The sequence below is a fragment of the Callorhinus ursinus genome, unplaced genomic scaffold (assembly GCF_003265705.2).
Source record: "Callorhinus ursinus isolate GAN/ISIS: 27379988/994484 unplaced genomic scaffold, GSC_fseal_2.0 scaffold12, whole genome shotgun sequence".
NCBI lineage: Eukaryota > Metazoa > Chordata > Mammalia > Carnivora > Otariidae > Callorhinus > Callorhinus ursinus.
This window is the reverse complement of record NW_027397074.1, coordinates 23179396-23204474: the sequence shown is the minus strand read 5'-3', so window position 1 is coordinate 23204474 and position 25079 is coordinate 23179396. Positions and strand designations below refer to the sequence as shown.

Genomic DNA, 25079 nt, shown 5'->3' with positions numbered 1-25079 from the left:
GCATCATCTTTCTTATCTTGTTACATGTGAACGAGGCAGCCAAAATCCATTGGTCTTTTGAGAAATAGGCTGTACAGATGCTTAGAGTGTTTCTGTTTGGGCTGACCTGCCATCAACCCGAGAATAAGGCCAACTGTCCTCTGTAGGTAAAAATGAAGAGCCTTGTCCTATTTCTACGCTCTCATTGTATGTACCACCCTGTGCAGGTCTCTGCTGTCCCAGGATTATGTGCCCAAATATTACTGATGGGAACCAGCCACACTTATGCTCACTCAAGGGTTTCAGCAGGAACGACGCAGAATAGCAATGTATTTGCTCATATACATCCTTCCTTGCTTCAGACGAGTTTTGAGGTTGAGAGCAGTAATTAATATATTTCTGACTTGAATGCACTGTACTGATAGACAAGATTCAACAGTCTGGGATCTCTAGGGATAAGCACCCATGAAATGGACATTAAAAAATCCATAAGGGTTTTGAGGGAAATATTTTTAATTTGGTTTTGAAATAATATAGGTCCAAGAAACTCAAGATCCCTCTTTTCCATTTGTTTTGATATTATTCCTAGCACACAAGAGCTACCTAATTAGCTGTGAAGTTACCACAGAATAATAAGGATAACTGAATACAATGAAAAATAAAAAATAAATAAGTAAAATTAGCTTAATAATTTTTTAAAAATAAATAAATAAAGGATAACTGGTGTCCCTTTACATTGACTGAAAAGTGGTACTTTCTAACTAAATGAATGGAGCTGGGGAACAAATGATTTCTGAGTCCCTCCAGAATTTCATAAATGTCCATTTATGAAGTATAATGTATAAACAATAAGACCTTGTTAACTCTTCATTAAAGCAATCAGATCCCTGACATTTGATGACCAGTTCAGGTTATCACATAGTCTTGGTGCAAATATATTTTCATATTTCTGTAACAATGTCCTGAATCAGCAGAACACCTGATACATGAAAATTCCTATTTAGACAAAAAAATAGTTTGGAGGCTGTGATTATTTGCTTCTCAAAAAAATTCAGTTAGTTATCAAGGTCTCCTCTAGTGAGCCATATCTGATTAAGAACTGGCCTTCTTCTCCATGTTGTCTGAATTTATGATGTTTTAAAGAACTTGGCTCAGCTGTCCCTCTTCCAAAGGGGAGAACATATTGTTAATGTTCTAAAGGCAGGAGGTTTGTGTTAAGCCCGTCTCAGCAGCTTCAATATATAGATGGGAAAATCCAGTGAAATCCAGTTCCAAAATGTAGCAAGTCCTCACGATGTGAGCAAACACACTGAAGAAGAGACCATGAAACAGGTAAACAGCCTGATCAGAAGTGTGGCTTGGGAGGTGGGGGAGGGGCAACAGGGAGAGCACAGGTAGAACTTGCCTTCCACTGAACACCTTCCCCCAAAGTGAAGTCTTTTCATCAATTTTAGTGGCAACAGGTTGACAGCACCTTGTTGCGCTTTTAATGGAATGATGTCAAAGAAAGCCAGGTGAGGACAAAGATGGTGAGACACATGAAGAAGGTGGGGGGGGGGGACTGTATTCATGTGCTCATTCCCACTCCCATAGCAACCCAAAGGCAGCTGCCTTGTTGGAGAGACTGTTCCCCTGGACATTCTGGGGTGACTTTGCCTCTGTCTGTGATGCATAATCCTTTTGGATGAAATGCCATTCTGCTGCAGGCACCCTGGGAAACTTGGCAGCACTGGCCAGAGATGAGATGGTCTGCTCTGGGACAGGAGCATGAGCAAAGTTCAAGAAAGGCAAGATGATGACTTGATAGGGGAAGATGGAAAGGAGAATTCAAGAGAATTCAGGCATTGAATAGGTGTTTGACCCAGAAAACCATGAAGTTTCCTTCAAACCCTGAGATTCTACAAGTCTATATATTAATAAGTCTAATAGGAGTGTTAACTCATGTATGAGAAACAATTTACACACAAAAAACAAAAGGGAAAGCAAAAAAATCTCTTTCTACTCCCCATAGAGTAGGACATGGCTAAACTATCTTAAAGTGGTCATTTGACTTAGTTGGGGATGAATTTCCACTTGAAAATGATCAGAAGATGAAACAAAAATATAATCTCTTGTTACAAATATTAAATGGGTATGGATGCAGAACTATGGACCAGCAGTTAAGATTGGCCAATGCAGTGTCTCTGTTGCTCAAATGAAATTCAATTAAATTTATGATGGAAATCTCCATGAACCCACACAAAGTCCGTCCACAGGGTCTGCCCTCTCCAACATTTTTCTGTGTGTGTGTGTGTGCGCACGTGTGCATGCAACTTTGCTACTAATGGAGTCCATTTGCTTTGACTGTGGAGCTCTTTCCAGACATCAAAAGCCACAATTCCAGTTTTCATACTTAGAAAATGCTCAAAATGTGTTTCTTTCTAGGGGAACTAAATATTGTGCCACCTTTGAGAGTCAAGCCCTTTGAAGCCCATCAACTGTTGCTTGAAACCTCCTGATTCTATTTTTGTAGAATCTTTGTCTCGTGTTTTCTGAAAGGCTTTGAGCTCTTGTATGAACATTCTTCTCATGGCAATTTTAACACAGCTGAATGCTCTCATTTGTGTGGCAGGTAGCACACATGATAATATACATCATTACATTAATAGTGTTCCCATAAAAAAGTTCTTTTCCAGGACTTGTTTGCTGGCTACCCCACTGTGGGATCAGAGGGTGGGATACTTTTGATTTTAAACACAAGGAAAGGGGCAGTGGGAGCCAGGCTTTTAGTGATGGAGCCTTTTGGGGCCCAAGGCGAACTGTTCACATCTCGTGCAGGAGAACACAGTGTGTGACATCACTGTCCACACAGAGCTCCCACCAAGATTAAAAACCACATAGAAGGCAAAATAATTTACTAAAACTAAAATAATTTACTAGACCAAGAGCACTCTCTTTAAGAAATAGTATGCGCAGGGGGGAAAGCTGAAGGAGCCAAAGGGAAAACTCCTGTGTAAGCTGCTCATCTGCCGTTCTTAGCAAGGTGAGCAGATCCAGGCAGCACTCTGTGGGACATTGTGGCCTCTCTCTGCTTCATGCTCTGGAATTTTTTTTTTTCCATTTTCTTCATGCTGTCTCTGTAACACAACCTCTTTACATAGTTTACCTTAGGAAATGACAATTGGCTGTCGAATCTCATACAAATTGATTGGATATGACAGCTCAAAGGAATAAATATTCTGCAGAGAAGAAAGTTTTTACTTATACTCTTGTATTTTCAATCCTTTTTTACCCCTTCTTGCTTAATTTTATTATTTCAATTAGATCATTTAAAAATCAACACATCACATACCAACCTCCCCTAAGAGCAATCATAAGATTTGATGATTTTTCTGATACACAGGCTAGGGTTTCAAATTTGCATTATTTTATCTACTGAATTAACTATGAATTCTAAACCAAACTAATGCTGCCATGTGTTTTTAAACATCTCTAATCTAAACCATCTGGAGAGGCATGGTTTTGCAAAGGCATCCTTTCCAGGACACTCTGTGGATTTTGTCACTGCTTGAGGTTTTGGCAAACCATCAACATTACTATAATTCTCTTTTATGAAATATAGCTTTTGACTAGGATTTTAGAGTCTGGGGGGGTGTGTGTGTCTGCATTTGTACGAGTGTGGGCACTTGCATACAATTTTTGCTCTTGTCCCTTTCTCTTTTCAGAAGACCATAGTTATAATAAACTTATTTTATTTTTTTAAAACTTAATAAAGGTTTTTTCTTGTATATAAAGGATAAATTTAATTTCACCTATTCAACATAAATGACAGACCAAGTTATTAAGAAGTGGAGAAGTACTTTTGAATAATGCACCTTACTGGACATAGGTGCTGGAAATGCTTTTTAAACAAGTCATTAGGAGAAAACATGTCAGCTTGAGAGACCACAACAAAAAATTGTAGATATGAAATGATTACAGCAACAATGATTTGTGGTATGTGAGGTATGAGCTCAATATATTTATGCAGAGATTACAATTAAAAAATGGCTAAGCTAAATCTTTTGCTTAAGAAAAGCAACACCCTGTTTAATTCTTTGGCTAATAATGAACATAGCATTTTAAAATTATAAATCAAATATAAGCATGGTAAAAGCAAAGTGTAATAGACTACTTGTTACAACAAAGGTTAAAAAACTTCCCCCAGAAGTAAGGATGATGATTCTACTTCCACAAATTCTCTTCAATAATAATGCCTTTAAGGAATTTTGAGAATTAATCACAAAAATGGAAGGGATAGCTTTTTGCTGAGAGCCACTAATCTGAAATGAATTAAAATGATAATGTGACTACTGGGGACTATGTACATCTCTGTAATTTCTTAATAACATGGTATGTTCAAACAATCTCTTCCATCCAACAATATTAGGCAACTTAAAGACATACATAAATCAAAAGGTTTTGGTCAAGTTTGTGGAGGGGGGCAAAAAGGTCTATTTTTAAGAAACAGCTGGCCTGAAGTCCAGAAGTGGGTCTGTGCTTAAAATATAAAGATGCCAAGGCATTGCACAGCACCCCTCACAGAGGTGGTCCAGCCTAGAACACTCTCGGTGGGTGCTAACGTGGCCTGGGGCATTACTACAGCCCACCTTCCTGCTGTTCATGGTTTCCTTTCCTGGAATGGGTCCTCCATATCCACAACTCTGAGGGGGAGGGTTGCCCTTCTGAGACTTTCTCGTTTCGTTTTTCTTTTCCTTCCTTCCTTCCTCCCTCCCTCCCTCCCTTCCTCCCTTAGAACTCCTGTTATTCTTTTAAACCTGCTTCTACCTATATTAAAATGTTGTATTATAAAGGAAAAGCACAATCTGATATTCCAGAGAATGGAAGCTCCAGGTAGGGCGGCCCTGGATCATATGTCTTCAGGAGGGACAGCTCTTACCGGGCATGCCAATCTGGTCTTGGATGAAAGTAAAACATGTGTCAATCCCATCTTCCTTATTGCTCTTGCCCCAGGGTCTACAGAGTGGGTTCAGGTCACTTATTGCTATAGACTGAATTGTATCTTCCTTTTTTTTTTTTTTTTTCCACTTGTGGCAAGAATTACTATCAAACTCCACTGATTTTTTGTTGTTAACAAAAGACGCGCTCCTCATATAGCATACTACCTCCACTTGTGAGTTCATAGGCCAGCCACTGGCCTCAACTCCAAGCTCTAACAATGTGCAGATCCCTCACAAATTTATGTTGCAGCCCTACCCTCAATGCGTTTTTATTTGGAGATTGGGCCTTTGGCAGGTAATCAGCTTTAGATAAGGTCATGAGGGTGGGCCCTCATGATGCTATTAGACACCAGAAGAGCTTGCTCTCTTTCTCCCTCTCTCTGCCAGGTGAGGACATATCTAGAAGGCAGGAGTCTATAAACCAGGAAGAGAGTCCTCACCAGAAACCAAAATGGCTGGCACCTTGATCTCGGACCTACCAGTCTCCAGAATGGTAGGAAACTTATTTTTGGTTGTTTAGGCCACCTGGTCTATGGGTTTTTGTTTTTGTTTTTGTGGCAGCCCCAGGAGACTGATATACCTTTATAATCTCTTTTATCCTGACAATAATCCTAAGAGGGCAGTAGAAACCCACTCCCTAAGAATACCCATTCCCCTGACTCCGAGGCTCCTCTGACCTCAGTGAATGGCTAGGTGGCAGAGTGGTGAGGACGAGGGGAGGGACGGGCTAGAAAACTTGCTCATATTGCCACCTGGCTCTCATTGCATAGCATCTGTAATTCCTGGGGCAATTCCCTGATGAAGCACAATTGGAGAGAGCCCAGTTCAGACAGCTTTAGTTCAGGGCATGGGAAAGGGAGGAAGGGCACTTAGGGAACTGAATCAAACCCTCAGTGTTGGAGTCCTGTGCCTTCAGTAATATGTGCACAGGAACGGCACAGAGCAAATGCTAGGAAGTCTCGGGTTTTGTAATCACATTAAACTTCAGGTTGATCACTTGCAATATGAGATAATAAGACAAAGAAAGCAATTAAAAAATGATTTGTTCTAAGGTGTATTCTCATGGCATCCTCTGCATCACATAGCTCACTCGGTCACTTGTAAGGTATACAGTCTCCTCCACTGCTATTTTCAGATAACGAATTGTCTGTGATACAATCCGTCTGTTATAATCCTGCTGATAATTCTAATTTCCCTAGATGAATTCCAATGATCAATCCTGCCTGTGCTATTTTTGGGGGGAGAAGATTTCAGAAAGAGGGCAGATAAAGAATGAGAGCCGGCAAGGCATTTTCTCTGCTCCCAGCTTCCTGGGCCAAAAGAGAAAAAGAAGCTCCTGCTGTTTGACTTAATAAGAATCAGTGTCTAGCTCAAGCCTCAATCATCAGACCAGTCATACTCAATCGGCATAAAAGAAGTATTTCCGAATGTCCATGTTTCGCTTCCGCATGTACATGTAAGCCTTTTCCTAAAGGCACAAACTAGCTGCCGTGTTGCTGTTCCTCTTGTCTGATCCAAATAATCTGTATCTTTTATGTAAGAGCTTAATTTTACACATTTACATCATATGTATTCTTCGGTTTTCCAAAACTGTCTACTTCGAAGAGTGGATCACAATCTATACAACAATGGTTGAGGTGTTCTCTTCTGTGTTTCTCCAGCCTGCAGTACATCCATCGTAACAATGAAAACTGTTCGGGTTTTACCTACATTAGTTAGCATGTTCTTTGTGCATGGACTTTGTTCTCTAATTACTAAGCTCCTATCATATGCTTTGATTTTGGGTCACCCCAGGAACTCACTTTGAATATGTAGGCCTAGTTGTCAAAGAACTTTCTATTCCTTCATCCTGTTAACCTTAAAAGTAAAAGCTGCCGGTGACTTTACCAGCAAAACATGGGTTTATTCAGGAATAAAAGAGAATTTCAATCCAAGACAAAGAAGCTGCAGCAAAACCATAGGCAAATAAGGGGGAGGGGGCGTGGGGGGGAGGAGAGGCATGCTTTTTAAGGAGAAAAGGGGTAATTTGGGAGGGCTGTTATCAACTAAAGTCCACTGGAGTAACCTGGGAGTTCCAAGTAGGTGGTTTTTCATTGGCTGAGCTGTTGCCTGTGGGGGGATGAGGAAAGTGCTTCTTCTTCCGGCTGAAGTAATAGAGCAGTATCCATGTGCAAGGTCAAGTCCGTGCAATGTCATGTCCCTCTCTTCCTGTTGGGTCTGCGACTGACTAGGGGCAGTAGGGTGTGAGAGCTCCCCCTGCCGAAACCTCCTGATTCCATTGGTTTCCTCCTGAAACCATGAGGTTTCCCGTTATTAATTTTCATAATCCCCTCCTCTTTTTGACTTCTACTGAATAACCACTCTTTGCTACATTCAAGAGAAAAACATAGAAAATGCCTTTTTTCTTTTCTTTTTTCTTTTCTCTTCATCAGTCAGGCAATCTGAAAGTTACCCTTCCTTTAAGTAAAATAAAAATTCCTAAGTCAAATTCTAACACTTCTCTGGTCTTAATACTCCTTGGAAAATGTATTTAAATTAATTTATATCTTTGTGTCCATAGCTGTTTTGTTGATTTGGATTATGGACCACAGTCTGGGCCGTGGGGGCGGGGGGATGGGACAAAAATTGATGGGGGAAGATAAGTTCATGGCAATCAACCTCATAGTCCCACCGAGAGGGCAGGAAGTCTCTTTTCCACAACATGACAACAAAGCCCCGGCAACTCCCCCAGGTGACTCAGCAGTGTGGGCAGCTAGATGCCAAGTCCCGACTCTCCGTCCCCCTCCTAACTGCCAGCCCACATTCCCTCCTGTGTTACCATCCCTCTTCATGGGGGCAGCTCTCTTCAAGGTCAATGGGAACCTCACCCAGAACCAAACACTAGATGGTGAAAGCGTAAGTAGCAATTTCATCTGTACCCTTCATAGAATCTTAATGAGAACTGAAACTACGCATAGGAAGAAAGTTAACTGAGGATTTTAAACATGGATACACATGAAGTTAGTCAGTATCACTCCACATTCTGCTTTCCCTCTGAAATAAGGAGGGTTTCAGGTCCTTGTCAGTTTCAGGTCATTGTCAAATCATCTTTAAAAAGAGAAGGCTAAGAACAAAGAAACCAGATCAGGAAAAAAATAAAAGTAAAAATAAAAACCTCTGACCAAGCCAAGCCTCTAAATATAGCTTTTCCACTTACTTCAATGCAGATAATTCTAAGATCTATATTTCTGATTCTGTTCATTCCATTTGAAAGAGAAAGACCACACGAGGGTAAGCACTGCAGGGTGGTCAGAATGCATAATCTAATGACAGTGTGTGGAGGCCACTACAGAGGATGACAGGAGCCCTGCCAGAGTGTGCGGTGGGGCTGACGGGCTGATTTCTATGCACAGGCCACTGATGTTTTCCAAGTAAGGACAGCTCTTACAGAAATGAAAATAGAAAATGCAGGACCAGAGCCCACACTAAGAATTCCGTTTAGCAAAGACACGAAACTGCCCATGGAAGTAAAAGGTATTTGGCCTTGCTGTTCTTAACAGGGAGAAACAAGCCTTCCTACTGCAATCTTTTTATGATTAAGCTAAAAGCCTGTCAGTCTTTGCAAAAGAACACTGAACTGATGTCTGTGTCTTGTGCATTTGCTTTCTAGCGCCTGAAATGATGTTTTTCTGAGCCATCGGATTGGTTTGCAGTGATGCTGTTCTGAAGAATACGAACAATCCACAAAGATCAGCAAGAAATGGATAGCTAATGCAGTATTCCAAAATGATACCAGTATGAGCATCATAAGGCACCCAGCGTTTCTCCCTATCCATACTCTTTCCTATGAAGCAAACTGTCTAATTTTGAAATTATTGGAACATCACACGAGGATGTGGAAGCACATTCAACCTGCCTGATTTCAGCAAGATAACGTCTAGAAGGGACCAGTTGTAGTAAATAAACTAGATCAAAAATCAAAAAGGATAGAGAAGAAAAAAAGTGATACATCTGTGAGTAGGGGTTTTGGTTTTATCTCACAGGTATTGACTGTAATTCTGTGGGCTCTCCAAATTCCCCTTAAGGTTTAGAAGATGGTAAGGAGAGCCAATTCTAGGAGTGTGTCTAACCAACCTCATAAAATGGCAGGCTGCCAAAAATACACTTGAATGGACTGCGTAGCCTTTGCTCTTAAGCCCCACGTCACCCCATCACGGTGGAATGTGGCCTGGCCAATGGCACAATGTAGCCGGAAGAAGGGGGTCTCAGTTCCAGGACTGGTTCTACTGCCCACGAGCCACGAACGCTTCAAGTACAACCAAGAGAGTAACACCATTGCTGCTTCCCTTTGTGAGGATCAATGAAATCATGAAGGCGGAAGTGCTAGGAAAATGTAAAATACAGACCAATGGAGTTATTACTGTAATTATTTGAGTTCAGCGCACAGTAATCAAACTGCCCTTATTATCCCCAGCGGCCATCCACGAACTCATCTGTGACTTCCCTGGCTGCCCGCGCAACCCAGGGTTTGGTCTCCCACTAGCTCAGCCATACTCGGTATTACAGCACATAGGTTCTCTTTTGGGAGCCATGGATATGACCTGGCTTTTATCCTAACTTCATAGATACCTACTATAGCAGGGTGTATCACTATCCCAAAAGAAATGGTACTCTCCAGCTCACATTCTCCCCATGTTATGTTCAACGTGGTCTTGAGCCCATTCCCGGAAAAACAACTCTGGGTCTTGTGATCATTCACCACAGAGGCAAGTGCATGTGCAAGCTGAGGAGGCAAGTGTGTGTCTCGGGTGGGGGTGGGGTGGGGAAGCGGGAAGGGACAGGGGAGTTGGTCAGGAAATTTCTCATTTTAAGTCAGGTAGGAGATCAGCATCGGAGTAATAAAGCCAAGAAATAGTACCCTAGTTTGGGCCAAAGAGGAAAAGGGACGTGTGGGGCAAGAAGAAAAGACCCACACTTCTAAATAAAGAGGCCGACTAGTTTTGTCACCTTATCATCCCCTTTCTTCATCTCTCCTCTACATCCTGGTGGTTTCCAACTAGTACTGCATATTCAAATGACCCGGAACTTTTACTTTTTTTTTTTTTTTTTTTAAGATGTGTTTATTTGTTAAGAGAGAGAGCATACGCATGTTGGGGGGCAGGCAGAGAGAGAGAGTCTTAAGCAGACTCTGGGCTGAGTGTGAAGCCCAACAGGGTACTCAATCTCATGACCCTGAGATCATGCCTGAGCCAAAACCAAGAGTCTGACGCTCAACGGACTGTACCACCCAGGGGTCCCAACCTGGGAGATTTTAAAAATGCTCTGGCAGAAGCACAGAGTAATGAAATCAGAATCTCTGCCCATGGAATGCTGGCATCAGTAGTTCTTAAAGCTATCCAGGTGACTGCAATGATCAGCGAAGATGGAGAACACAGCTCTGTTCCATTTCTTCTCTATTCACTGTCCCCCATGCCACACACCTAGAGGCATGACCTGGCTGAATCCCCTACCAATGTCGTATGATGCAATACATGCACTTCGGAATGAAAAAGAGCTGACTTCAAACTTGGCTTTGCTATTCAGAGAGACCTGCCCTAGTTTCATGACTTCTCTGAAGCTGCAGGTTCTCATCTGGGGAGTAACAGGGGTTTATGACAATGAATAGAAAGAGTAGATTCTCAATACATGTTAGTATCTTTTTTTCCCCATAAACTTAATGTCACAGAGACATTTTCCATGTCCTCAAATTACTATTTTTTCTCACCTCTTAGGAAAGCTCCCATTCACTTAAAGTTGAGTACTTTCAAAGTTAATCTTTCTAGGTATATTGGCTTACTAGCCCAAAGTAATAAAGAATTAGTAAGATTTCAGGAGTTATTAAAGATAATGGTTTTCTGGATTGCTCTGAGGTGAAATTCAGGTATGATCGTTAATTTTATATGTCAACTTGGCTAGGCTATGGTCCCTGGGGTTTTGGTCAAATACGAGTCTAACTGTGGGTATGAAGGTATTTTTTAAATGTAATTTACATTTAAACCAGTAGACTTTGAGTAAAGTAGACTGCCCTCCATAACGTGGGTGGGCCTCAGCCAATCAGTTTAAGGCCTTAACAGCAAAGACTAGTTTCCTGAAGGAGTGCCAATTCTAAATCTCTGTGTCTGTGTCTCTATGTATCTGTCTGTCTATCCATCTCCTACTGATTCTGTTTCTCTGGAGAAGTTTGACTAATACACCAAGGATCCTCAGAAGGGCTTCATAATGACTTTTGCTACGCCCATTTCTTCCTTTTCCTCCTCTCACGAGAGGATCAAAGCTCTTTTCCTTTCACCTTTCTGAAGCTGGTGATACCTACACTTAGGTCAGGTTAAGAGAAATAATTAAATAACAGAAAGTAAGTACTGTAATGGTATTCAGCATTTAGGTTCTCAAAAGATTTTATAAATGTGGCTTTCATGAATATGAAGGGTCATTTATATGAACTACTTATCATTTCTGAGTAGCACAATCATGATTCTCAATATCTTTAAATGTGTGTGGTTAAATTCTGTAGCTTTTCTTTGATGCCTAGAATGTGGAGTCTTCACATGTTTTGCACATGTTATTTAATCAACCCCAAAGTTTAAAAGTATTAGAATCCTCACTTTTTTCCCAGTGAGAATGAATGCTAGACAGAGTTTAGAATCCTCACCTGTTTCTGGTCACCAGAAGAAGTGAAGATAATAGTAGGGATTTGAGGGATACAGAGATATTTTAGTCAGTGTTTTTTGGTCAGATACTGAGAGTACTTCTGACTTGGCTTTTCTCCCTCCCTTCCTCCTTCCCTCCTTCCCTCCATCCTTTCTCTCTCTCTCTCTTTCTTTCTCTCTCTCTCTCTCTCTCTTTCCCTTTCTTTCTTTCTTTTTGAAATCAGGAGATAGTTTTCTCCTAAAATACATATACTGGATCATTTAAGGGAGAAACTAATAATGAAATTAAACGTATGTTGGTGAAATTTTCAGTAAATGATCCCAAAGATACCAGGGCAGGAAAGAGAAAGATGCTCCTTTCAGTCAACACTGGTATTAACCATTATGTGATAAAATAGGTAATTTTAAAATTCCAGTTAATTCCAAAGACCTTGGAAGTCTGCTTCTTCATTCAACATTATTAGGCTTCTGTTGACCTGTTTACTATGCAATGCTGTGAATATTAAGCATTTTACCAAATTGTTATTGTCATAGGCTACTGATAGTTAATTTAAAAAATGAATCATGATAAACACGTGCACTGACCAAAACAATGAAATGTGTTAACCTCCTATAATTTTTAAAAGTCAAGATGTGCTTTTTGTAGTATCAAAATAGTCTAGATGGCACTGTTTTTCAAGAATGTGCTTCTGCTTATCCCACAATGCTTTTAGTATTTTCCTGGTAATTCAGCAAACCTCTTAAACCTGAACAAAATGAGGATTTTGTGCTTCTCTGTTTACAGTAAGAGCATATCAAACTGACAAATTTGATAATCTTAAAAAAAGGAAAGAAAAAACTGTTCTTATTTCAAAGGTTCAAAAAATAAAGGTTATTTACTATGCAGACCTAGACTTCTTGTTTTTAAGATAGTAAATTAGAAAAACATGGCCAGAGTTAGAGGTTACTCAATCAGGTTGAAGCTGGGACTTTTATTCCAGCAGCTCCTGTTCCCCAAATTATATCTGATAATGTCCTAAAGTCTAAACATATTTTAGTTCAAAATGATACTCAGCTCTTAGATATAAAATGTCACTGAGCTTCCAAATAACAACAGGTTTACCCACACTCTTCAGCTGATGTATTTGTATTCGGGGTAATCTGCCACTCCACCTCTGAACTATAATATTTGAGGAACTGAAACTTTGAGCTGGAATGTTTGTTTTGCATTTTCCTATGCATAATCATAGGATTGGGACATTAATAAAGGGGTTGGTGTATTGGCCACTGCTGAGGCCTATTATTTAGGCAGAGTCATGGCAACGGAGCAAAGCTGAATGTGTGCAAGTGTAAAATACATTTCAGCCTGTATTATGTTGGATAGAAAAGAAGACAAGTGTGTCAAGAGACACAAGGAGTAAAATATCTGAAACGGTCTGACATGATCTTCACACGCGCCAACTGAAAACGGCATCTGTATTTCTCCACAATTCAAGAAAGATTCACGGTAAGTATGTGTCTACAGCAGCTATGAAAATGTTATTATCCAGAAGCAAGACGGCACCCGTAAACTCCAAATTGGCCACATTCCATTGAACTCCATCTCTGAGAGAGGAGGAAGCTGGAAACGGCAGTGCTCTGAGGATGTCCACGTGGGTGGGCAAGCATATTTTGCTGTGAAGCAAAGGAAGTGGTACACCAGGATTTCTTCATAAGTGCGAGGCCTTTATAAACTCATCCTCAGGGGGGCTGTTTTAAATAGAAAGAAAATGACACACCGTCCCCCACTGGGCTTCCTAACTGTTTGGAGAGAGTTGCCACTTTCCCCAAACGTTAGGTTACTGTGGGGGAGTTTTCAAACTTGTCAACAATTCCCATTTTTAACCTCGGCTCTTCCTCTCCACATAAGACAGAGAGATGCAAGGCAGCATGAACTATATTTGGTCTAGTAGGAGACAGAAGTCATTTTTACCCTGCTGACCCCTACCTGGCAGTGGAAGACATATTCTGGTGTGGTTTTCTTAAACTTCATGTTCCAAACCAAGGCCACTCCATCTGGTTCATGGGGAGCATCCTCATTGTTGTTGTAGGAAGCGACCATCAGCTCAGGGTACTGGATGAAAGAGGTCACAAGAATGAATTATGTCAAGTTGCTGACACAAAGAAAACATCCTTATTCCTACAGACAGAGGCTATGTTGCATCATTTAAATGGTACTTTCTTTTGAAGTTGTGGCATACTTAATACCAACTGCTGCTTCAACCTACTGCAATCTGGTTTCTTCTTCCAACGTTCCACGTGGGCTTGCTAGCGGCACCAGTAACTACCATGTGCGCACATTACTGGGCCTCTCTGCATTCTCTGACACTTGGACTACTCCCTCCTTTCTCCTATATTGGCTTCCATTACACCTGTCTCTCCCGATTCTCTTCCTGACCATTCTTTTCAGTCCCTATAGGTTCTCCGTCTAATACCTATATTCCAGGCGGGCTGTTTTCTGCCCCTTTTTTTGGGTCTCTGTCCATACATTATCCCTGGGTGATCTCATCTACTCCAATGGCTTTAATACGCATTAATATGCTGACAATGTTCAAATCTACATCTCTAGGCTTGATGTCTCTCTCAGCTGCAGACCTTTTGCATACTGGAGATTTCTCTGAGCTGTCCATAGACACATCAGATGCAATGCATAAAAAAAAAAAAAAAGAAGAAGCTTCTTGCTTTCTACAAAAACCTCTTGCTCTTCTAATGTCCCCTCTTTTGGATGCCTTTCATTAACATTCACCTACCTGCCTAAACCAGACACTCCACATTCATTTTTACTCCTTTCTCTTTCTTATTTCCATGTACTGTGTTGACTCCTGCCTCAATATCTTTCAAATGCATGGGTTTTTTTTTTTTCCCATTGCTAAGGTAAGGGTCTCCTCAACTGATTTTTTTCTTAAGATTTTATTTATTTATTTAACAGAGACAGAGAGAGAGAGAGCAAGAGAGTGCAAGCAGGGGGAGCTGCAGAGGGAGGAGAGGCAGATTCTCCACTGAGGAGGGAGCCCGATGCGGGGCTCCATCCCAGTACCCTGGGACCATGACCTGAGCCAAAGGCAGATGCTTAACCGACTGAGCCACCCAGGCGCCCCTCCTCAGCTAATTTCTTATCTGAATAGAGGCAACAGCTTCCTGAATGGCTTCCTGCTGACAGCTTGCCAGGCCCTCCCCTCCCCTACTCCACTCTCTATCCTTTGTCAATGTGACTTTAAAAAACATACATTTGGCTAAGTCACTCCTCTGCTCACAATGCTTTAATGGCTCGTCCTCACTTTCAAGATTAAACCCAGGTCATATATAGGGTCCTTCACAATCTGTCATTGTCTAGCTCCTCTGCTTAATCTCTTACCACCTGCCCTCCCTCCTCCACACCCACACCCTGAGCCCCAGCCTCATGGGCTAGTTCTGAGATTCACAGGGACAGCCTCTGTGCCTAGGAGTGTAATAATCACTCTTACTGGAATGCCTCTTCTGTCTTGTTTCTAACAGTAACTCATGCATCAAATCCTCCAGACAATCCTAACCAACCACCCACAACCCCTCCTTCCGTCTCATAGGCTCCCTTAGCATTATGTGCGCTCCTCCATCAAAGCCCTTGTCAAATTGTGCTACGGCTTTTGTTCCCCACCTATGTCTCTTATTAGTCCGTAAGCTCTCTCTGAGCGTAGGGACTTATTTTTATTAAATTCTAAATCTAGTGTCTGATAACTCCTAGCACATAATCAACTTGTGTCAAAATCTATTGAAATACAAACGGTCTTTTTTATTTTAGTGACTCTGCTCTCAGTAGAAAGACCTTCTATTTAATCCTTTGTTGTCAAATAATGCCAACAATTAAAGGCATAAGTGCAAGAACCACAACCAGTAAAATAGTAAGGACTCTAAAGTGAATAGAAAGACCTACTTAGTCTGTGTGAACTCTGTGCTGTGTGTGTAATTAAACAAACTGGGGAGGAATCTTGTGGGGGGGGGTATTTATGAGTTAGAATGCATTTCATGAAAATGCCATTCCTACCTGGCATTCCCATAAGGCAGCCCCATTAAAAACAGCATCGGGATTATAGAAGGTCATATCACTCTTTGCTCATAGATGGCTTAATTATTTTCCTTCCTTTTTGCTCTGTTATATACATATTTAACAGAAGATGGCCCTTATAAATTGAAACATCAACTCTTTTTTCTATCTAAAATGATTAAAGCTGAGTCTTCTAGGTGGCTTTATTCATTTGTTCAGCAGCCTCAACTTAAGAAACCTGCAGGGAGTTACAACTTGCTGGTCGATGTGGAGGAAGTATAATCCTACAACAAGACACATGTATGTGGCCACCAGGGGAAGTAATCATTCTTTATTAGAAAACACTCCTCAGTGGCTGAATCAAAAGCCCATTAGGGAAGGCCTTTGATTCAAAGACCATTTAAAGAAACTAATATCCAGATAAACACAGAAGTCTCCAGACTGTCCATCTGAAGTTTAACTATGTCACATGTGAAAGGCAACTCTATAAACATCAACACCACTACCATAGTGGCCAATGAGCAGCCAGATGTGTCTGGAATAATATCCCACAGCTTCACATCTGGGTCTCATCGTTGGCTCCCACTTGTAGCTTTTCTTTTTTCCATTAAAAAGATAGTTGAAATTATTTGGCTTTAAACCCCCTTTTGAAAATAGGGAGAGTTTTAGTAAAATGCCAGGAAAATGCCTTTGGCGTAATCTCTATAATTGGCATCATAAATCCTAAAGATACTGATTTAACTCATATCTCATGCAAGCTTTTCTGATTTCGAAGTCTCCTCTTAAATGTCTTTTTCCATTGTGTGTTTGAACATGACTAGTCATATTTTCTTACTCTCAAGTGAAAAGTAAATCTCTGAACAATTATTTAAATCTTGAATGTTAAAATTATGACTTTTAAAGGAAATGTGAATAGTTATGAAGTTTATAATTACTCATCAGGTTGGATTATCCAACCTTTAACCTAGGAGAAATTTACCTGAAAATTACCAGATCAGCTCTCAAGCTGTTTGTTCTTATAGAGAAATAAAATCTGACATTCATCAGAGAGGAAGGAACCAACATGTTTTTAGTGCCCATTATGTGCCAGACACTGAGCTGGGTGATGCACTAACTCATTTGGTCCTTGCAATTCTCTAAAGTAGAAGTGGTTTTCTCATTTCTACAGATGAAGAAGCCAAGGGTCTCAGGGTAAGTAACTTGTTCTGAGTTATGTTGCTAATAAACGAAGAAGTGAGAGCCTTACTCGAAGTCTGTCTGGCTTCAAAGGTCATGTCCTTTCCAGTCCACTGTGGCATGGGTCCAGTGCCTCCTACACACATGTAAGGCACTGTGCCAGGTGAAATGTGGGGCAAGAATGTCAACAGTAATGTGTTTTGCTCTATGGGAACTCTCCCTTAAGTAGAGGGAGGTAGGGCACAGGTATGAATAACTATAATGCAAACATAAAGGTAGGACATGATATGTGCCACGGTGGAAATGTAAACAAGGTTCCTTGGAAGTACAGAGGAGAAAAGAACCGCCTTAGTTGGGATGGGGTGTGGCAGGGAAAGAAACTGGAAAGGACTTCTAAGACAAAATGAGACATGCATTGGGCCTTGTCAGGCGACAGGTCATTAGGAGAGAAGAGAGTGGGGAATATGGACAAGGGTACAAAGAGGAGTGCTGGAGATTTCTCTTGGTTATCTGCCTGGTACGCAGTGATTCTCCCATCTTTGGACATTACCTCAATACACAGGTATCTAATCCCAGGGACAATTAGTTCACTGCAGGGTTGATAAGTGACCCGGAGCAAATCACATCCTCCAAAATGGCTGTTGTACATTTTGAACTGCGACACAGAACCCGTGGCTGGCAAATGAGTCAAGTTATGACAGCATCCTATTGGTGAGGTCCCACAAAGCGGCCCAGATTTGTACTCTTCCTGAGTCCCAGTTCTTCATCTTTTCTATGGATCTCCTAAGTACACTAGCGCCTCTCCACTGCAGCCCCTCTTTTGCCCATGCTAGCCGGAGGTAAAGGTTTCTTAACTAATGCGGTGTAGGGCATGTTCAGGAGACATGTCAGGTTGTAGCATTTGCCTGGGAGGCAGGTTAGAGGAAGCTGTAAACAAGAAGAAAGGGCTGGAGATGGCTCTGGGCATTGTCACAGAGGCCACTGAGTACAGGCTGATGATTTTAGACTTTACTCTGGGGACAGTAGGCGTTCTATTCAGCAACTACTAATACTACTGCTACTACTGCTTTCATGATGATGTCACCTTTACTGGGCGCCTTTTATGTACTAGACAATCTTTAAGTCCTATTGCCATAAATACATTAATTCATATAATACTCACAATAAGCATGTGAGCTAAGTATTAGTATCATCATTTATGAATGAGGAAGTTGAAGCAAAGAGAAGCCAAGCAACTTGCCCAAGGAGACAGTGAGAGTTTATAAGTAATCTTTACAAATATCAATCTGGTCAAAATACTTATAAGGACTCAACAGTATAGAGACTGGAGGTAGAAAGACCAATTAGGAAGCCATCTCCTAATATAAGCAAGAAGTAGAGGGCATGGCATAAAGTTAGGGTCAAATCCACATTAGTGGACTTCAACTGGTGTCTGCAGGAGTCTTCTTGCTACTGTAAATTTGACTGGATTTGGAAACTAAATGAACTATTAAAGATGACTTAGCTTTATACGTTGGGTGACTGCAAGGATGGAGGATGCAATTTTCCATGTGAGGGGAGTCTCTATGGTAGGAGTAAGGTCATGAGTGTGGTTTTGTACAAGTCTGGAAAAGCTGTCATGTGGTATGTGGATAGTATTATTGACTCACACTGTTCAACAATGGTCAATGAAGGACAAAGCTGACATAATCCCCCAAGTGACCCAGTTTCTTCCAGGGAATAACGTCTGGTGGATATGTGGCAAATATTGCAAAGTTAAAGTGTTCTTCTCTGAGAAGCCCAAGAGATCAAAGCAAAGCTATGCAGAAACCTTACAGTTTCTTCCTTTTCTCCCCTCCGTTCCACTCAGGTAAACACCTTTGACATATATACGCCACTTCAAGACTCCACAATTGTGCCTCTCTCCTTCTTTTCTTTCCTAGTATTATTGAATTGCATCTAGACTCATTCGGAAATCTTCATCACCTAAGCATATAAACCTAGTCCTTTGAACCCCATAAAAATGTTATGATGTAGGAGCTGAGGGTTCCAATTCCTTTTTCTTTTTTTCTTTAGTAGTCTCCATGACCAGTGTGGGGCTTGAACTCACAACCCTGAGATCGAGAGTCACATGCTGTACTGACTGAGCCACTCAGCTGCCCCTCCAATTCCTTTTTCTCATGCTCCATATAAAATATGCTTTTTAAGAATTGCAAACCTGTTTCCTGCAGTGTATATGAGCAGATTACACAAAAATGGGGAAAAGTGTATGTGGTCTCTCCATGGTAGAGTTTCTGCCCTTTACAGTTTCAGTTCTTGCAAAAAACAAAATAAAACAAAACACCAAACTGTCGCACAGAACCCTATGTGGAAATAAATCCATCCATGGTCCATATGTACTGACTGAGCCACTGTACACTGTGGCCGGGCAGGGACCGGCCCCACTGAGGCTGGCCCTGCCAACTCCTCAGGGAGCTTTATCGCCTTTGAGAAATGTGTCAGATAAGGTTCCTGTGTAATTTCCAGACTCTGAACAAGTGAACAAGCCAAGCTAAGTGTTTCCTCAGGCTTGGATCTAATTTCTGTGCGTACACCCGAGCATGCTTACAGACCACCCACACACTGGCGGGAAGTGGCTGGGCCAGCCCTGCTTATATTAGTCTCTGCACGATCAGGCACGGCGTGCTCTGTTGTTTGAATGTAAAAGGAGGTTCAAGAGGAGAGAACACTGGCCCACTTGGTGGCTGATGACAGTCTGGTTGTGAGGGATTACACGCCTCTTCAAATGAGCACAAAAAAAAAAAAAAAGAGAGAGAGAGAGAGACAAATGAAGAAACAGACTCTTAACTATAGAGAACACACTGACGGTTACCAGAGGGGAGGCGGGTGACAGGGCTAAAGAGCACCCTTGTCACTATGAGCACTGAGTCATGTACAGAAGTGCTGAGTCACTGTATCGTACTGTATGTTAACTATACTGGAATTAAAATAAAAAACTTAAAAAAAATGAAGAAAAGGAGGTTCAAGAGGAGAGAACACCAGCCCACTCGGTGGCTGATGACAGTCCGATTGTGAGGGATTACACTCCCCTGCAGTTCTCCGATTCTCCAGCAGGATTAAATGGGGCTCTTCACGTCATCCGTTTTACAGCTTGGCCCAGAACGCACCCTTCTCCCCTCCAGCAGTCTAAATCCCAGTCTTCTGGACACAGATCCCAACCTCCACTGACCTCTGAAAGCCTGTGCTATCTGCCCCTTATCGTTTGGCATTATAACCTCTCTTGGTTCCAGATTCATAAGTCCCTGGTGAGAGGCACTGGTAAAGAGAATATGCCCTGAAGTGCCAAAAGACTTGAGTTCAAATGTCCACACGACCTCATCTTAGCTGAGTGATTTGTAGCAAGTTACTCAGCTTCTCTGAGGCTCAATTTCCTCAGCTGCACAATGGGGATATATTAATGGTTGCTGCCTCATCTAAGTTATGAGGCTGAAATTAGATGATGCCTTCAGGGCAGTTGGCCCAGTGCTTAGCACATAAGAAACACAATTAAAAGCTAGCCATGATTATTATTCCCCATAAGAACATACACCATAAAAAGCGGAAACTATGCTGCACGTAAATGTCCAGAATTCATCATTCCTATTTCCTCATTGCTATTATGTCATTGTCATTGCAGGAAGGCACATAGCATGGCTGTTCTGAATGTGGGCTCGGAGGTCAGACCACCTGGGTTCAAACTCTGGCCACCCCACAACTAGGCTGTATGCCTCTGTGCACATTATTTAACTGCTCAGTGCTGGGTAATCTGTCATGTAATGGAGTTGGCTCTTCAGCAAGGTGAATTTTGGTAAATTTGCCTACTTTGACTCTGAATACCACACTAAGGAGTAAAGACTTTTTTCTGAGAGGCAACAGGGAGTTTTAATCCAGGGGGTGGAGTGATCAGATTTGCATTTTAGAAAGATTATTTAGTTAGGAGTCCAGAGGGAACACCACAGATGAACAAGCATGGATATAGGAAGACCAGTGAGAAGGTTAGCAATACTACAGGTATAAGGTGATAAATATATGAGTGGAGAAACGGACAGTCTTAGTGACAGTCTTGGTCTGGGAGATGAGAGGGAGAAGGTTGCTAATGTTAATGATGAAAGTTCTGTGCTAGGCCATTGGGTATATTGTGATGTCTTTAACTTAGAATGCAGTAGGAAGAAAAAGTCAGATATGTGAAAAAAATGAATTCGTGGTTGCAGATTCTATGAGACAGCTGAGTGGATCTGTCTGGTGTGCAAAGTGGAATTTTGGAGGGTGATGCGCGGGTGATATAAACAGGCTGCCACGTGGTGGCTGAATCCATAGAAGTGGAAGAGACGTCCCACAGGGAGCATGTTGGGAGGAAGAGTAGACGTTGAGGGCACAACCATGGGGACCACATGGTGGAAGAGAAATACGAAGTTTTGGAGAAGTGTGAGAACTAGCAGAGAGTGAAGCTGTGGAACCCAGTGGAAGGATGTTGTTTTTAGACTACGAGGACGTCAACTAGGCTGGATGTCAAGGAAGTCAGGGCAAATGAAGGCTTAAAAACAGCCACAGGATCTGATGCGTGAGAAATCACTGGTGACCTTCAGGACAGCAGTTTCACAGACAGGATGGCCTGCTCCTTGTCTGGTGCCTAGCACATGGTAGGGATTCAATGCATATGAATAACAGTGTGCAAAATTTCACCTGAAAGCTCAGTAAAATAAGAAAGAAAACCAACAGGTGTAGAAAAAATTGTAGGCTAGTAAATATATCTAAAGTAGTGGAGAAAAATTCTTCTTCTTCTTCTTTTTTTTTTTTTAATACAAATGCCATGAGAACACAGCCCAGTTTGTCCCATCCCAGCAATAATTCTTACCTGGAGAGACCAGTCCATACAAGTGACTACTCGATGCTTGGACCAATGCTCGTCGTAGAACTGACGATTGAAAGAAAGGTTGGCTCCCGCCTGGACATCCCTAGGAGGGTTTAAACATCAAAGATAAATATGATGCTTCAGAATGGGGCTTTATCTCTGCTGCTTATATTGAAAGAATGCGGTGGCAAGATCATGGCACATAAAACTGAGGCCAAAGCTTCAGTTTAGACAGTAAAGGCTGATCATAAATAAATGAACTAATGGTGGTCTCCTCTATGAAAAGCTCACCCAGGAAAGGTTTCCATGTATTACTCCAAAGCTGGTATGAAACGTCAAGTAATTTTCAGGTTCTCATCTTGACCAGTCCCTAAAGCATTTTCTTCCTCCTAATAAGTTCTATCTTGAAGCCGAGTTCCCTAGAAATCTCCCAGCTATCAAGGGAGCACAGTACCCTTGGAGATTCTTTGATATCATATCAATTATCGCCTTATCTAGCCTTAGACCAGAGATGATAGGCAAGCTTCCCTTTACCTATAATTTCTGGTTGACTGTAGTGCTGCCTCCCTGCTCAACAGCAAGTGATAAGTTTCACCATAAGTCAGGCAGAGTGGAGGGTGCCGCGATTCACCAGACGTATTAGATACTTAACATAGACCAAAACAGCATCTGGGGCTAGGAATACACTTTGGTCAGTGTTTACTTGGCTGATACTCAACTGGCCACAAAACCTCCCTTGAAGAACTCTACACTGGTCATGCATTCGCTCCACAAGACTGGGTGCAAATTGAGTAATGCTCATTCTGTGCCAGCAGATTTGGAATCTGCATAAAAAGCTGCCTACATTTCTTGGGCTTCAGTTCAGGAATTCCCCCACTCCCACCCTCCTCCTGTTCATTTCCTTCATCCCATTGACTCACACCCCATATCACTCGCCTTATGCAGCTCTTGTTCAGATGGTGAATTGGCCCCAGACTATTTACCTGAGCTCCGATCGGCTGACTTAGGACCTTTTTTCCCCCTACCAACTCTTCCTCAAATCCGTCACTGCCAACTCAGGCAAGAGGTACACACACCCAAGTAACAGCCAGGCACCCGGAGGGAAACAGGACCCAGAAAATCGACTGAGCCATAGAGTAATGGCTTTTTCAAAGAAAAATAAAGCATCTCATAACATGTATGTTCAAAATATTATTGTCTCTCTGGAATAGTCTAATGATGCTGCCAACTGGTTAGAACATTTTCAGAACCCTCTTTCGAAACTGTTTTTGGAGGTTGTGTTACATTCTCTTGAGCATCCTCAATGATAATACATTGTCCTTTGAGAATTGTATTTGAATTTTAGAAAGAGTAAAAAGTCAAGTCTGGTGAATAAGGCAGGTGATCTCACCTTTTTATATTGTTCTCGGCCAAAAGAAATCGGTGGCTATAAACTGGCTATAGTTATTTCTTACAAAGCTCATAAAGTACCTCCTCGTATCCCCATGATGATGGTTGACTGCCCCTGCCTTTTACAAAACATACGTTACAGTCTCAGAGAAAGTCACTGGGGGTCATTTGTTTTTATTGATTACTTTTTGTTTTATCTTTAAATATATCCATTTTTTTAAAGATTTTATTTATTCATTTGTCAGAGAGAGAGAGAGAACACAAGCAGGGGGAGCTGCAGGCAGAGGGAGAAGCAGGGTTCCTATCGAGCAGGGAGCCCGATGCAGGGCTCGATCCCAGGACCCTGGGATCATGACCTGAGCCGAAGGCAGAGCCTTAACGACTGAGCCACCCAGATGCCCCTAAATATATCCCTGCACACGACTGTCCTACAAGACATATACACATATGTTCACAGTATCAAAAAAAAAGGAGAAGGGCTGTAGTCTCTGTTAGCTCTTCCCCACATCAGTGAAGGGGTCCCATATCTCATGCTTATTTTGTTCAGCTTCCTGTTTGCTTAGACATCAAAAATAGATCTACTGGATATAATACAAATCTCCTTTGCTGCTTATAGGAATGTTTTCTCAGAGGACAGTGTATGTGACTCTGCCAGTCTCTATCACCTGGACTGTTCCCCAGATATCAAGTTCAAAAGCATTTCATGGAAGCACATGATAATTACAGGGAAACATTAATCCAGAAGTTATAACCAAAGCCCTTAGTCAAAGCTGTTCAGCAAGATCAACCCTGGAATTTCATCCTCCTCTGATTTGTTTGGTTTGGGATTTGCCTAGTCAATACATAAGTGAATTTAGAATCAACAATAATTTATTGCAGTGTTGTTGTTGTTGTTTTTTTTAATGCACACAAGAAACTAACCCATCTTTTTCCTCTAACTCTCGACCGCTATAGTCAAAGAAGATGTCAGAGTCTTCTGCCAGTGCTCTTTCAATCACCCGGATTGTCCGATCAAAAAAGATGAGGAATTCCTCTGAATGAAGGATCTGCTGTTTTTCTTCCTCGGTCAGCTCTCGTGGAGGGGCTTTTTAAGTAAAAGAGATTGTTAGGAAAGAAGAAAAGGACAATTAAAACATTTCAAGAGGAATCCAACTCTTGAAAGAAACGACTTACCAAAAGAGTGAGCAGATGGTGAAATAAAGCATTGTCAATATTGATTCTAAATTGCTCCTAAATTCACACCAGTGGTTTTTGCACATGACTCCCCTAATTTTATAAAAAATATTTCACATCTGGACTAAGTACTCTTTCAAAGACTCGACAAAGATTACTAATGAAAACAGACTGGTGTTTTTTAGCAACCAGTTTTGAATGTTACCTGCTTTAGAACTGAACTTGAAAAACAGCTCAAAGAGTACATAATAGAAAAATCTATAAAACTATGTATATTGAATATGACTGAAAGCTGCACATATGAAATAACTCAGAACTGTCTATAATATGATCAGGGTAGCATCCTTCCTCGCTCTCCCGGACACATTCATTTTATTTTAGAGGGTTAGTTGATAAGGCGGACTGGCTCTTACGCAGGTTCCACTCAAAACCTGAAACGTGTCCTTCCAAATCTGCTTTCCCCTGAGATATCTTCTGCTTTTAAACAAACACATGGAACAAATAAACGCTTCTATAAGACATCTCGAAATTGTTTTTATGCCTTTCTTTTCTAGCAGATTAATCTTATTAAACTAAGTCTGAAGATACAAAATGAGGCAAAGAGAGATTAAGTAACTGGTAGTATGTCTCGGTGTCAGAGTCCCAAGTAGGTTACACAGACCATCCCTTCAGTGGTAAGGCTTACATACAATGATCGAGAATGGATTAGGAATTCCCCCTGACTGAGAAGCCCTGAAGCAGAGAAAGGGTCAGCTGAAACTTTGTGGTTCTACAGGAGCCCCAGTTCAACTCCCTTGCAGAGAGCATTC

At 41.5% G+C, this 25079-nt stretch overlaps 1 protein-coding gene and 1 pseudogene across 4 annotated transcripts in view; both read right to left on the bottom strand.

The window, feature by feature from the left end:
* The window catches only part of DYNC1I1 (dynein cytoplasmic 1 intermediate chain 1), a 306473-nt gene that overhangs the window by 90514 nt on the left and 190880 nt on the right, over nt 1-25079 (bottom strand). For all 4 annotated transcript variants that reach the window (XM_025872919.2, XM_073898848.1, XM_073898846.1 and 1 more), the window contains 3 exons: nt 24019-24181; nt 21712-21811; nt 13590-13715 (listed from right to left, as the gene is read on the bottom strand). In XM_025872919.2, coding sequence (XP_025728704.1) covers nt 13590-13715; nt 21712-21811; nt 24019-24181 — 389 coding nt within the window. The remainder of the gene's footprint in view (nt 1-13589; nt 13716-21711; nt 21812-24018; nt 24182-25079) is intronic.
* On the bottom strand, nt 5045-5185 carry LOC112825328 (small nucleolar RNA SNORA62/SNORA6 family; annotated as a pseudogene).